The sequence below is a fragment of the Anoplopoma fimbria genome, chromosome 17, assembly GCF_027596085.1.
Source record: "Anoplopoma fimbria isolate UVic2021 breed Golden Eagle Sablefish chromosome 17, Afim_UVic_2022, whole genome shotgun sequence".
NCBI lineage: Eukaryota > Metazoa > Chordata > Actinopteri > Perciformes > Anoplopomatidae > Anoplopoma > Anoplopoma fimbria.
This window is the reverse complement of record NC_072465.1, coordinates 16,103,232-16,117,512: the sequence shown is the minus strand read 5'-3', so window position 1 is coordinate 16,117,512 and position 14,281 is coordinate 16,103,232. Positions and strand designations below refer to the sequence as shown.

The following is a 14,281-nucleotide window of genomic DNA, read 5'->3' as shown; positions in this document are numbered from 1 at the left end:
CACAAATCATTTTCTAGTGTACTGTGGACCTCTTTTATGCTTACAGGAACAGAAATGCAAAATATGGACAAATATAAAACATTTGCAAACAAATCACGTGTGATGTTGCTGGTCATTCATGTTAAAAAACCAATGGTCTGTGAGGGAAATGATTAAATGAGGGAGGTCCCAGTGGTCTCCAGTCATGTGCCTCAGAGGGCTCAGAGGCATTTGCATGGTTAGTTGAGATAACCGAGCGTCGTGAACGCGCACGTACGAGACACTCAAGTTCCCACCCATTGCGTCAGCGCGCTCCCTCACCCTCACCGTCAGCGCGCTTGCTCCGTGCGGGATGCTGAATTGTAGGCGATGATGGCGGAAGGGGAGCAGCGCTGAGTTTCGTCTGAGTTTTTAACCCACAGCTGTAGAACCATCTACAACACCGTTTCTCTCCGTCGAGACCTATCCCTGAGGCGATGGGGAACGAGGCCAGTATGGAGGGGGAGGGACAGGCGGGACAGGCGGGACAGCCCGGCCCCGCCGTCCCTGCAGCGGGGGCTCCGGCTTCCATTTCAGCACCACCGGACTCTGGACAGCTCATCAAGCCCAGCAATGGAGCGCCAGCCGGAGGAAGTGGGGCTGGATCCGGGCCGGGGATTAACAGGTAGCCGCTATAGCTACGACGCTCCTCCGACAAAACTGTGGAGAGCAAGCCGGGGGGAGGCGTGTAGGCTCCGGTACATCTGTACCGATGTGCAGCGTAGATAGGCTTTAGGACCAGCCGATTGCGTGGAGATAGACCTGAATGGGTGCTTAATTATTTATTTCAATATCCTTGTCAACACAATTCACCACCCTGTTTGAGACCCATTCCCCATCTCATTGGCAGCACCACCCTTTTACTCTACGTCGGATTTGGATGGAAGTCAAATTTGAAATGCAATGCTTTCGATGTAGAATCAATAATACGTAAATGTAGCTTTCTAACGCTTCAGTGGGGGTTTTCTACGCCCGTTTCACGGTGTCTGTCCTCAGGCATCAGTGGCTAAGTAACATGAATGAATGAGCGACATTTTTTCCCCCTCCTCATAGTGAGTCAGTGCCAAGTAGATATTAATACTTCAGAATGGGTCTCACAAATATTATCGTCCCTCATGGCTGCAGGTGATAAATAAATTAGAAATGTAAATGATGCAAAGTGCACTGCATCTCATGTTGAATGGCTCACTCGGTTCCATTACGGGTTGATTTCCTGAACATGCCTCGACATGAAAACCAGCAAATACAAAGTCTTTCCAATAAATCACCTTCCTGCTGGTGTGGATTGTTGTGTAGGGCGACAGTGCCATCAGACGGCGTCATTGTGAGCACAGGACCGGAACGCATATGCCACATAGCTGCCTCACTCATCAGATCTCAAACCAAATCGATATCCAGCTAATGGGAATTGTTTCTCACCACTACACCACTACACCACTACACAGCACAGGGAAAAAAGGGTAATTTCTTCTGGAAGAGTGATGCTGCATCTCAGAGTAAAAAAATCCAGACACTGAGCCCAGACACATTAACAGTTATGGTAACCTTACATAACAGTATTATATTATTTTGGCAGTACAATATGAACACTCGATTGTTGTGCTATTAGAAGGCGATATAACCAGATAAAAGCCTTTTCCAAAAAATCAAGCCCAGGTCAGAGGTGTTTAATCACATGTATAGCCTGGAGGCCTAGGTCTGTGTGTGGATGTGTAGGAGGGATTACCCTTCCAACAAATTTGATATTGCCTTTATTACACAGTTCAACAGTTCCAAACCTGAATACGCACATGCAGAGGCACAGCTGTGTCTTGGATCTGCCACACCTGCTTACAGTCTCTCTGTACTTGCCATTTTAGCTTGCCATCCAAGAAGCTCTCTATGTTCATATATGCTTCGTTCAATTCTAAAATTCAAGCTGGGTCTAAAAAGTCTGTCTATCCTGATTTGTGTCATGACACAAACAGATTGTAGGGTATAGTGTGGAGCTGTATAGACGTGTTCTGCTACTGTTACTAGAAAATTGCATAGGCCTACTTCTGATAACGTTGAGCCCTTTCTATGCTTCTATTCGGAAAAACAGTCACTGTGGGGCAGGTTTTAAGGCTCTTTTGTAACCTCATGATTCTTTCATATCTAGTCTTCTCTCTGGTATCCACCCAGATGTGTCATAATGTGATGTAGAAGGGGTGAGACACAGAGATGGTGAGAGCGATTATATCATATGGCTGATTAAATGGATTTCTTTAGACCGGGGACCCCACGTTCAGTCTGAATCTTCCGTAAAAATACTCTTCCACAAAGAAGTTGTGCGAGAAACAATGAGACAGTGGCTGTGTTGAGACTGTAGATAGAATACTTTTATCCTAGTTCAAATGAGTTGCAGCATTTTATGAATTTGCCAATAAATATAAATGGGCATATATATATATTCATAGCCCATAGGGACAGGAATCAGCAGGGACCTCCCGATACGATACTATCACGATACTTAGGTGGTGATTCGATATGTATTGCGATTCTGTGGGTATTGCGATTCTGTAAGTATTGTGATTCGATATTACGATTTCTTGCGATTTCTTTTGGTTATTTTTTTTAAAACACTGGACTAGTTGAATCATACCTTCAAATACAACACAGTCAAATTCACTTGGAGCTTTCCAAGTTTTATTTCAAGTTTTAATTCCTAAATCTTAACATTAACTTAATGACTGCAGGGCAGCCAATAGAGAAAATAAATGAAAATGTGCCCCATTATTGTATAGCCCCTGTCAACTGCACACAAACTGACAGATTAAGAAATGTATGCCACTTAGGCTACTTTTAAACAATAAATAAAAGGTAAATTAAATAGAATGAATAAAAGTTTACTTAAAATATAAACTTTGAAATAAAGTTTATATTGATTGTCTAACTCATTTTTTCCTCGTAAATTATGAAAGCCAAAGTTCTTCCAGACGTGCGATTTAAGCTGTTGAGGTGCAGCATGAATCTCGGGACTAACGTCTGACATGTCTGCTGTCCAACATGTCAGCCTTTGTATTCCTACCGAGCTACTACGCGTGAAGCTGCGCTTCTAGCCGGAAGGAAATCATGAACGATAGATAGCATAGATTGCATAGATTGCATAGATTGCATTGCGCCATCTGTAGGATTATAAGCGGCAACGTTTTTTTCCCGCCTTGAATAAAACGATTAAAAGTAGGCTACAGACAAAATATCGATTTGGGAGGCAGCGTGGCGATTTAAAAATCGTCACACACAAGAATTGCGATTCGTAACTGAATCGATTTCCCCCCCTATTAGGGAATAGCCCATGTAGGAAAGTGCACAGTCATCCAGACTTAATGACCATAACTGACAAGTCTTCACAATTGTAAGAAATACTACCTTGAGCTGAAGGCATGCCAACAGATTTTCCTGTGTTTACAACATGCTATGCTTTTATTGCACTGTTTTCTGTCTAAAGACCGAATAAGTTAAGAGCTGTACTTGCTCTGTCATGTAAAAGCACATGTTATGAAGTGCTGAGAGCTACTTCACTCAGTCTTTACAAATAATGTTAATCAAAATAAGTCAAAAGTCCATTAAAAACCTGAACAAAGCTTTATAAATAAAATCCATGAACATGATGGATACGGTCATGTTCTTTCTAAGACAGAGTGTGCAAACAGTATTCCCTCATAGTTAATTTACCTTCATGAAAGCAATGTTCACTGTGTAGCCTCAACACACCAAAAGGTTTTCACAACTCAAACAAATAATGCAAAAGCAGTTCTTATTATTTATAACATTATGACAGCCAAAGGATACAGAAAATGAATGGCTACCTATGAGTCATTGCCAGTGAAGCATTTGTGTCCAAAAATGGACTTTACCCTTTAATTTAAACATATGTGAAATATTATATCCGACCAGGACGATAATGTGATTGATTGAGTGTGTGTTGGTGACTGTGTGAGTGAGTGAGTGAGTGAGTGACTGAATGTGCATTACTGTATCTTTCCGTGGCTAATTTCGTGTTCTTCTGCAGCGAACTGCATATTATGTTGGGGGGGCAGTTTTAGCTGCATGCGTGTAAATTATATGTAGGTGGTTAAGCTGACTGAACCAGTACAACATACCACCTCAATATGTTGCATTATCTTAGACTTCCATTTGCATCTGTGTCATCTTTTGGCTGAACAGACACTGTGGTTGGTGAGTTAGAGCCAGACGCACTTGTGCACCTAACCCAAGTTTGAGACACGGAGCAAAGCAAACGATTTTCTGGAAAATACATACCCGACAATCTTTAAAAAATACATATGATTGTTTAACAGTAATTACCACCGTTCTGAATGTATTTACAGAATCCTCAAAGACTCTTTAAATCATCTGGATGAAAACAATGTTGTTTGCTGCACGATAAAAAAGACATTTGACTCGCTTTCGTCTAATTCAGGCAGCTGGAAATTACTTATGTCTTTACTCTTTCTAAAACACAAACAAAATATGAATGCGTTATTCTGTATGAAAATGTCAAAGATCAGTAAGGGACATCAATATTGCAATGTAAAAGGGAGGCAATCATTCTGGCTTCCAATCCTTATTTTGACTATTTTCGGGGAACAGATTCAATATCTTTTTTTATAGGTGCGGTGGGCACAATAGTTTTTATTCAGCAGGTTTGAAAACTGTTTGAATTTTCTTGAAATACCTTCAGAACAGCGATAAGTGTTGTTAAACGACCTTCTGTGTTTTTAAAAGATCACCAGGTATATATTTTAAGGAAATAAAATGCTTAGCTCTGTGACTTGAATATATCGGCACTACACACAAGGCATTAACTGGGGCTATAGTGCCGCCTGCCTTTCATCTGAATTACCCTCAAACAATCACCATAAAACAAGACATAGCTGTAACACACTGCAGTATGTGTGCATTTTTTGGGATCATTGTTTGAGGGCCACTTTTGTTGTAGTCTGCTTCATGTGACAAGCCTTTTCTCATGTGACGCACTGCAGGTGGGGGATTTAAAGTCTCAGCAGTAGAACTCCTGCATAGACATTTGACCAATATGATGGGGACTACAGTGAATCTCTCCCTCATCCATGTTTTCACTGCTCATCAATAATTTTTTAGGGTCTGCCAAGCTTGCCTGATTCTAAATGATGAAATGGCTGCAAATAATGGAAATAAAAAGTGCCGTGGCCTATAACATTGCTATCCACCTCTGTCAGAGACTGTCAGATAATTAGTTTATTGAATATTGTAACAGCCATGACTTGGGTCTATTTGTCACAGCCTCTGATAAAGGTTTGGCTAGTTGAAAATGTAAATATAATATTAAATATGTGTATTTTTTCTTTAGTGGGAATTTAGCACAAAGTAACCCTTTGCTGCTAACAACATCAACCAAAACTACTTCTTTAAAAGGATGCATTAGTCAACATTTGGGACAGAAATCTCTTGGATGTCCTCTTTATCCCACTTTAACCCTGGTAATAGGAGCTGATAAAAAGCACTTGAACACATTAAACTTATTGTCCAACAAGCAAGGTGTCAGCAGCCGCAGCACGACAAAATTAAATCTCCCTTAAATCTGAAATTAAAAAGTTGAAAGTATTTCCAGAGTAATGTAAAAAAATCATTGCCTTGTTCCTTTTTACTTCCAAAAAGTCAGTTGTCCCTGACATTCCTGAAACCTTGTGAAAACAGAAAAACAATTACGTGGATTATGCTCAACTTGATGCCTTAAACATGCATTTGGCCATCGGAAACAAATTATTTTTCATTCAAACATGTTAAAGGGTGCTATATCCACTATCTCTTTGTTTTGACCATTACATATCACTAAATGGATGACAGGAGATATGTTTCACTCAGAGGCCTGAGGTTACCAGTTTCATTTCCAATGGACAGAGGAATAAGTCAATGAGAAACATATAGAATCTCCATCAAAGGGATATTGATACAGATATTCTATGTCGGGATAAATTAAGTAAGTCATTTTTTAAAGGATAATTGATTTGTACTAATAGTAAAGTGACCAGGTGTTAATTATTCAGTTAACCCTTTCAGAGTTATGTAATGAGTCGGCACCTTGTACCAGCCAACACTGCTGGAGGATACTAGAGAAAGGGGCACACACACTTGGCTGCTGGGATGTTACTGAACTTACCTTTGATTAGATGTGTCCTCATTCTGTTTTCTAATTGAAAATGGATGAGAACATTACATTTTGATCATGTTGTTGAGTCAGGTACCAGATCCTTCCACAAATTGGTGTTTTTTTTGCAAAACAGGAAATAATTACTTTCTGTTATTGCATTAGTAGAGCTGCTATTCATATATTTTCTTGAACTACCCAATTTTTAGTATTCCTATCTGTGTGATGTAGTATCTTAGAACTACTTACTCTGGTTTGAGAGACTCTGCATACTGTTTATTGGCATGTCCTCTCTGACAGTCTGTTGAAAACATGGCGTCAACCGTGTGCTTATTACCACACAACTCAAGTATATACGCTATCTTCTAAAGGAAATGTTTCACATACACTTATTCACTTTTTTGCCAATAGTTAGATGATAAGATTGATACCACTATTCTCTTCGTCGCTGCATGATAAATAAGCTTATTTCCCAAAAGGTTTTTAAAATGAACTGTTCCTTTAAGTGACACTGGGATATTGTTTTGCAGGGAGCTTCCTTTACAAACCAAGGCAGCTTTCAAACCCTTCACTATCCACTTTGTAATGAAGAGGGCAACTTGTACTGGTATAGACACAAAGCCTCAAGTTGTTCTCAGTGGACTCCTATTTGCTGATGGATGGGAATATCTAAAGAAATCTTCTGAAAAGGTGTCTCTTTTCCTCATTAAGCCATGCCCTAGGCTTTGCATAAATCACAAGAGACTCCACTTGAGTATCTTTGCCGTTCAAGTGATGATTATTATGTGACACTACCTTCTATCTTGTGAGGACACCGGGAGGATTTAGACTACACTTGTCTACTCTGTGTATCAGTGGTCAGTAGCTTTAACAATATCCTCAAAAGTCGTATTTAGCCTCAATCAGAATGACAGCGGTGGTCAGCAAACTGGCAGGCCTGTGTTTCATTTCAAATTTAACAGTTCAGTGATGGTTTGAAAAGTGCAGGTTTTTCCTGATGAGCTCACAACGGTGAACACAGGACTCCTGTAGAGAGGGGAACAAGGTTGGAGTTGTGCAGCAGCTCAATCTATTGGCTAGGAATTCTAATTGCTAACATGCTCTATTTTAATTATTTATCCTCCTTTTATTTCCACCATTCTCTTACTATGGATGCAGAGCTGCTTCTGAGTCTTTGAAGATGACAGGCATGACAAAACAAGGTCTTAGTTGTTATGACAGTGGAAATCCTCCATTCCTATTTAACTATTGACACCAATCCCTGAGGGCCGGAATGAGCAAGAAAACCAAAAGTTTACAATGCTGTTGTCTGATACACTACATTTGTTCCACCCTCAACTCGTCGCTGAATCCAGAACGGAACGGCTTCAAAGAGTGAAAACCAGCCACAAGGAGCACTTCACAGAAACCGATGGAGGCAATATAAAATATTCAACATATGCCTCTCTGTTGGCCAAAGTTTTGAGTAGTCTGATATCACACTATGAATAACAATAAACATTTTTAATGGCATGTGGACCTTGTGCATCTCACAGCTGAATGTTTCCAAAGTATACCACTCAAGCAGAAGAACAGCTCTGTCTTGAAATGAAACAGAGATCACTGGTATAAAACCAGTGCGTGACAAATTGTTTCTGCAGGGGGACAAATGTTGTCAGCGTTAAATACAGAAAAATGCGTATTACAAATTGTAATCCACCTTTGTGTTCACTTTATCATCTCTACCAGACCACCTCCGTCAGACCCGGGACCTAAGGCAGGAGTCCAGAGCGGTCACGGGACGGGGGACAGGTTGGCCTCCCACGACACCCGACAGCATGCTGCGCCTCAAGGAGAGCAGGGCCAGGGTCATGTGGCCAGGAAGAGTCTGCATGTGGATGTGGGAAGCAGCAGGACTGGGAGGTCCCCCTCCGTGTCCCCGGACCGAGGCAGTGTCCCCACCTCCCCTTACTCTGTGCCACAAATCGCACCCATGCCCAGCAGCAAACTGTGCCCCGTCTGCAAAACCACCGACCTGATGGGCACGGGGGACGACAAGCCTAACTTCAACACCTGCACACAGTGCTGCTCCATGGTGTGCACCCAGTGTGGCTTCAACCCAAACCCTCACCTCACAGAGGTAAGTCGTGCGATTTTTAACAACACCAGTGTTGTTCTTTCATGATAGGGACATTTTTCTATTTTCCCACAGTTCTGTAGTAGTTTACCCAACAACCAACCTAATACATCTATTTATTAGACATGGTATGTTTGGGAAGTCACAACCGTCATTCTGCCCTGAATAACAAACACAGTCAGCATCTGCCACAGTACATTCACATGGAAAACAAAAACATCTAAAACACAAATGGTAAAAAAAAAAGCTTTTGTACAATCAGCTGCACAAACAGATTCAGAATGAATTCAGGCAAACAGTATTATAGACTGCCTGAAGGCTAAAGAGAAGAGAGGCAGTTGTGTTGCTGTGTGACGCTGACTTACAAAGCACATTGTTATGAAACGCATAATAAAATTTTAATATTTTACAAACCTATCCACAGACAACCAGGATGTTCTATAAAGGCCTTGTAATTGTGATCAGGCTTACAAATCCTTCTTCAGAATAGGATCAGCTGTCTTTATCATTTCAGGTTTTATTTAAAAAATTAAACGGTAAACATTATTTCCCCAATGTGGAGCTACATATGGAATCATATATGCAAATTGACGGCTGTTTTATTTGTGCAGTTTTTTTTTCTTCAGTTGCTTCCTCCAAACTGTATAACAGCTCTACCTATTCATAGCATCCATAGCGGGTGGTGGTGAGGAAGGTGGTATGCGAAAAAGTGACACCAGTGCACACCATATATCTCTAGCGTCTTCATAAAGCATATCAACAGGAATACAAAGTATCTTACAGTGAGTGTACACTTAAAAATGTTGATCAAAGTGGGTGATAGAGGTACTTCATTTTGGTTTAGATTGTCCTGTGGTCATTTTTTCTCATTGACATTTGTGAGTAATGTCGCTGATGACTACTATTGTTGTCAAGTACGCTGTGACTGGCCTGCGGGCTGGATTACACCAACTGAAACTGAGAGAGGATGTGAATAAGTTGCGCAGCTGATTGAGAGCTGTGAACTTCCTGGTTTTGGCCATTGTTTACCTTGATTGATGAAGTGTTTAATGATCTGAAGGGCTCATGATCTTTCATCCCCAAAGACATGCTTATCACATAATTCTGTGCCCAGTAACATATTGGTCACTTCCTATTAGCTGTAATAAATCGTAGGACCTTATCTTGAGCAGGTGCTAAGTTCTATTACAGCCGATGTTCATAGTCACTGCACACACTTGAACAAAGCTCTATCCATCCTTTGTGACAGGCTCTAGCGAGCATCCAAATCATGCCCATGAGCCTCTCCCAAACAAAGCTTTTTATAACACAGCGGAACGCATCACAACACCTCTCCCCATCATTCACAATCATTCATGTGCATCTAAACAGTCATCATTGTTAACAGGTAGCTGAGGAAGCCTATTGCCTTCATCCTAAAATAAATCACTTGCCTAATTTGAATTAGTCTATGCTTCGCTGTTACTGTGAGTCAAGTGTGGCTGTGTCATCCGTCACAAAGTTTCACATCAACTCAAGTGAGTCATGTTGTAAATTGCGGCCAAAGATGCAATGTCAGTTAAGCTGGCCGGCAGAGCAACTGTAGGCTGAATAAATACTAGGATTCATGGAGTAAATGTTTCGTTTTTTTTAAATGTAGCTGCATGCATGCAAATCTTGACTACACTCTTGCATGAGTGCATATTTGTGTGTGTAAGAAGGGAGACTCTGCAGAAGATGAAAAGAGAAAGTCGTGGGGGAGATGGAAGGACTAGAAAGAAATGCTTGGACCAAAATGGAGACAGACAGAAAAGAATAGATCATGGCAGGGATTGAAGGAGAGCATGGCAGTAAAGAGAACCGCGGAGGTGGATGTTATGGGTATTTTTCAGCTCAGACTTGGTGAGCTTGTCAGATGCTGACGGGGAGAGAGACTCTGAGGGAAAGCGCTCAGCCTCTGGAGACCTGAAAATGTACCCCCCTAACCTACTTAGCATGGATTGGGCTTTTGCCTCACTGCAGCAGATCTAACACGGCCTTATCACTCATCAGTGAAATTGATGATGGTCACGTTGTTGTCGATCAAGGTGATGATAACGATGAAGACTATCAGGACTGGAATTACAATTACAGTGAAGGCGAGGACAGACGCGGAGTGAGACGTTCCTCCTGAGCAGGAGCAGACATTGTTATATCTGGGGTGACGTGGAGACAGACTTTCAGGATATTCTAGGATTATATTTGTTTTTGTTTGTACATCTGGTGTTTTGGTGGAACAGTCACCTGGCATTTTCCTTTAAAAACAGCATCTCATTTTATTCCGGTATCGTCTCTTGATCACAACACAGGCTCAGTCCGGGTTCATGCCCCGCTTTGTCAGAGATGTTTCTGTTTGCGAATAGTTTACAGACACTGATTAAACTGTCCAGGATTATAGGGATAATATGAGCAAAATCTGTTATTGAAGAGGCTTTCCTCTCAAATTACAGAAGGATGGCAGTGCTGATTAAAGTGTTGATAACCAAGGGCGATTCCATATTTGGATATTTGAGGTTATGCTTATTCACCACAGATTCCCAAATGGTATCTCTAGCCTGGCATCGAAGTTATAAAGTAAAGCAGTTTCTTTTGTTTTACATTCAGCAGGAAACCGACAATCCCTGTTCTTGTAAGATTATTTGATGACTGATAACAATTGTTAAAATACAAATCGTAGCTGTGTATAACAACCTGGTGATGGGAATGCAATCTAGAGAGATGTAAACAGCAAGCAACAAATGGATGCTATGTGACACAGGCTGTTAAAGAGCTGTCAGTCAAGCTGAGACTACCGGGTTTATTTAGAAGTTTTGGCTGAGAAGGTGCAAGCAATCATAGTCAAGTGTGAGCTTGCGTGTATGTGTGCGAGTGGTAAAAAAATATATTGGCTGAACAAAAAATAGTTCTGAAGGCGGTGTTTGATTAAAGGCATCGTGATGAAATAGGAAAAGAGGAAGGCAGACAGAATCAGAGAAAAAAAAGACAGTCATAGACAGACTTGGAGACGGAGAATAAAACAGAATAGGAGTTAAGAGAAATAATGAAAGTAACACAGACACCCCCCACTCCCCTCCACAGTGTTCTCCCACCATCATACAGGGGAACATCTGCTTTATAATTGGTACAATTTCTATTTATAGATCCTACCCTCCTTCTGTCTGCAACGATGGCCGGGTCCTGAGAAGCCACAGCTGAGAGAGAGAGAGAGAGAGAGAGAGAGAGAGAGAGAGAGAGAGAGAGAGAGAGAGAGAGAGAGAGAGAGAGAGAGAGAGAGAGAGAGAGAGAGAGAGAGAGAGAGAGAGAGAGAGAGAGCTGTGTGGTGTGGTAGTGGGGGGTGACAGAACGGGAGAGAAAAGCATCATCATAAATTAACCATAATAGTCAGAGTGTTCGCACTAACGCTATGCAACGCTACATTGATTCAGCTCCAAGCGCCACAATACAAAATTGCAAAATATAGAGATGAATCAAAAAATTATTCTGGGGCACTTTTGAAAACAAAACCTTTTCTGTATGCAGTTCGGTGTGCTTCTCCATGATGAAGGCATCAGCATTGCCAAAACACTCTGGAGATGGATTTGAAACACTCTCTGTCTTGATGAAATGTAGACTTTTTTTTTTAATACTTTTGTTTGAAGAGTGCCTTGTAACTGCTTCTTTTTGGTTTAACCAACATCCCACACAAAAGACTCTGCACAGGCACTCTTTATATCTCCTCCTCCCCGATCAAAATATAGCAGGGAGGTAGCCACAGTTGGCAGTTGCACTAGATATATTTAGCAACCGAGCAAAGAAATGTGAAATATACTTTATCTCCAATATACAATATTTTTCAGATTACACTAGCAATTATGTATGTCCATTAGTACAATACATTTATCCATAAAAAGTTATAATATTTAGTCATTTAAAGCTGAACTAGTCAATTGTTTTCTTATAATTTACATGACGTCCTGCATGTGAAAGGGTTAGCTTATAGTGACGAACCCACTGATAATTCTCACCCGATTCAGCTCTACGGAGAATTTCAACGACTTTCAGGTCATCATTCTGGTTTAATGTTTAAGTTCAGTCCCACCCATTTGAAAATGCAGGCAACTGTTTTAAGCTAAAAGCAGAGTGAATGTTGGACAGGTTGCCAGAAACACAACTCCTAATGAATGTTGCTCCGAGCATGCTAAATGTGTTAATAGGCAACAGTTTTCTAACAAGTTCGCCACAACAACTTTGGTCTACTTCATCCAAGTGTTTAAGGTGCTGCTTTAAGGTTGTCCTTTACGGCTAAATTGAAAACTTTGAGTGAAGTCAAATAGTTTTCCACCAGCACTCTTTTTTGTAAAAGAGGGTATTTACAGGACGTTACAACCCCCTTCTACCTGCACATATACAGCTGTGAGATACAGACTTATAGCGAGTTACCTCTAAGTTTTTCAGAGACATGGGTGCTTTATAGCTGGCATGGACTTTAAAGTTGTTAATTCAAAGGCCCAAAATTGTTTTTCTCGAGCTGCAACAGCAACACCAACCTGGGAGAACAGGCTGTCCGTAGTGGCATGAGGGAAGATTCAGTTATTTTTTCAAAGTGTTCATGAAGGCAACATTGAAGGTTGTGATTGTCTCATGTTTGAACTTTAACTTCTCCTAGGGTTTACTGCTTGCCTCAGAGTGAGAGCTCCTTGAGTTGTTTTATAACATGCATATTGTTTATATACAGGAACACATTTATATTCCAACATTATCCATGGTCTGATTTTTCTAGGAGAGACTGTCTCGGATCAAAAGTGAATAATAAATACAAATATATAAACCAATATGATGTGGTCATATAATTGAAGGATAAGTCCATTATACCTCAAGGGAGCCGGAGACTGGTTCCTAATCCCCTCGAATTAATTCAAATATCAGACATCTCTAATCCCCCTCTAACTTTCCATCATGTGGCTCAAGAGATTCAATGGCATTTATATGAGGCAAAGTGGGAGACAATAAGGTTGTTATATGGAACTATTCTAGTTTAGGTCAGTAGGACAGTTTCTGAGAAAATAACAGTTTCTTTGTTGTTGAGGTTTTTGTCTTTTGTTTCTCTGTGCTGGAAGATGTTGAAAACATTTATGAGTAAAAAATATATTCTGAATGGAAGTTTAAGAAATTTGTTTTTATGGCCAAATGCTTGTCATCAAAGGTTTTGCAGAAAAATGGGCTAGGGGAATATTTAATTATTCGTGAGGACAAAGTGAGCCTTCGTTTAGTTCTTGGTTTCCCACCAACAAGACAGCAGCAGTCAGCCTGCCTGTGTGCGTCATTTGCTGAGTTAGCAACTGAGGCTGTGCCACTTCCGAAAAAATCAAAGCTGTTTCCCTGACGACACATATGATACAAAATGTACAGTTTATATTAAAGTTGTATTAGATCAGTATCGTATACATATAACACAAATATTTTATATTTTAGTTTAAAAGGTTTGGTCATCCAAACTCTGACAGCATGCACATATTGTAAATTATTATTATTATTATTGACTTTCTGACTTCTTAGAACACACACTAATGTTTTGGAAATAAAATTTAGGTTATTTTAGTAGGCTTGATTCAAATTACAATGTGTGTGTTTTTAATAAATATTATAATCCTATTTACTGTAAATCCTCCGACAGGAAACTTCTCATTGAACATATACAGTGTGTTCATAAATCCAAATGTTAAAATGTGTTTATGTGACAGTGTTCCACACCTTGCACCAGGCTGTAATCGCAGACTGGGGCTTTAAGTGGACAAACGGTATGAACTGGGTCAGGTATCCAGCTGAGACACTACATGCTGAATTTTGCATATACCAAAATATTTTGCAATGAGAAGTGCCAGACACTAAATCTAGGACACTAGTTTTATTATTACCCTATAACTAGCTGCATTTAAAGGCTGCGCTTGCTATAGTCTGTTGGGCTCTGCTCTCCAGAAGGGAATAATAGGAACCGTCAC

At 40.5% G+C, this 14,281-nt stretch overlaps 1 protein-coding gene across 1 annotated transcript in view; it reads left to right on the top strand.

The window, feature by feature from the left end:
• The first annotated feature begins 455 nt into the window (after nucleotides 1-455).
• Nucleotides 456-14,281, top strand: part of bsnb (bassoon (presynaptic cytomatrix protein) b) — a 57,517-nt gene continuing 43,691 nt past the window's right edge. Inside the window, 2 exon segments of the mRNA XM_054617536.1 lie at nucleotides 456-643; nucleotides 7,898-8,288. Coding sequence (XP_054473511.1) covers nucleotides 456-643; nucleotides 7,898-8,288 — 579 coding nt within the window.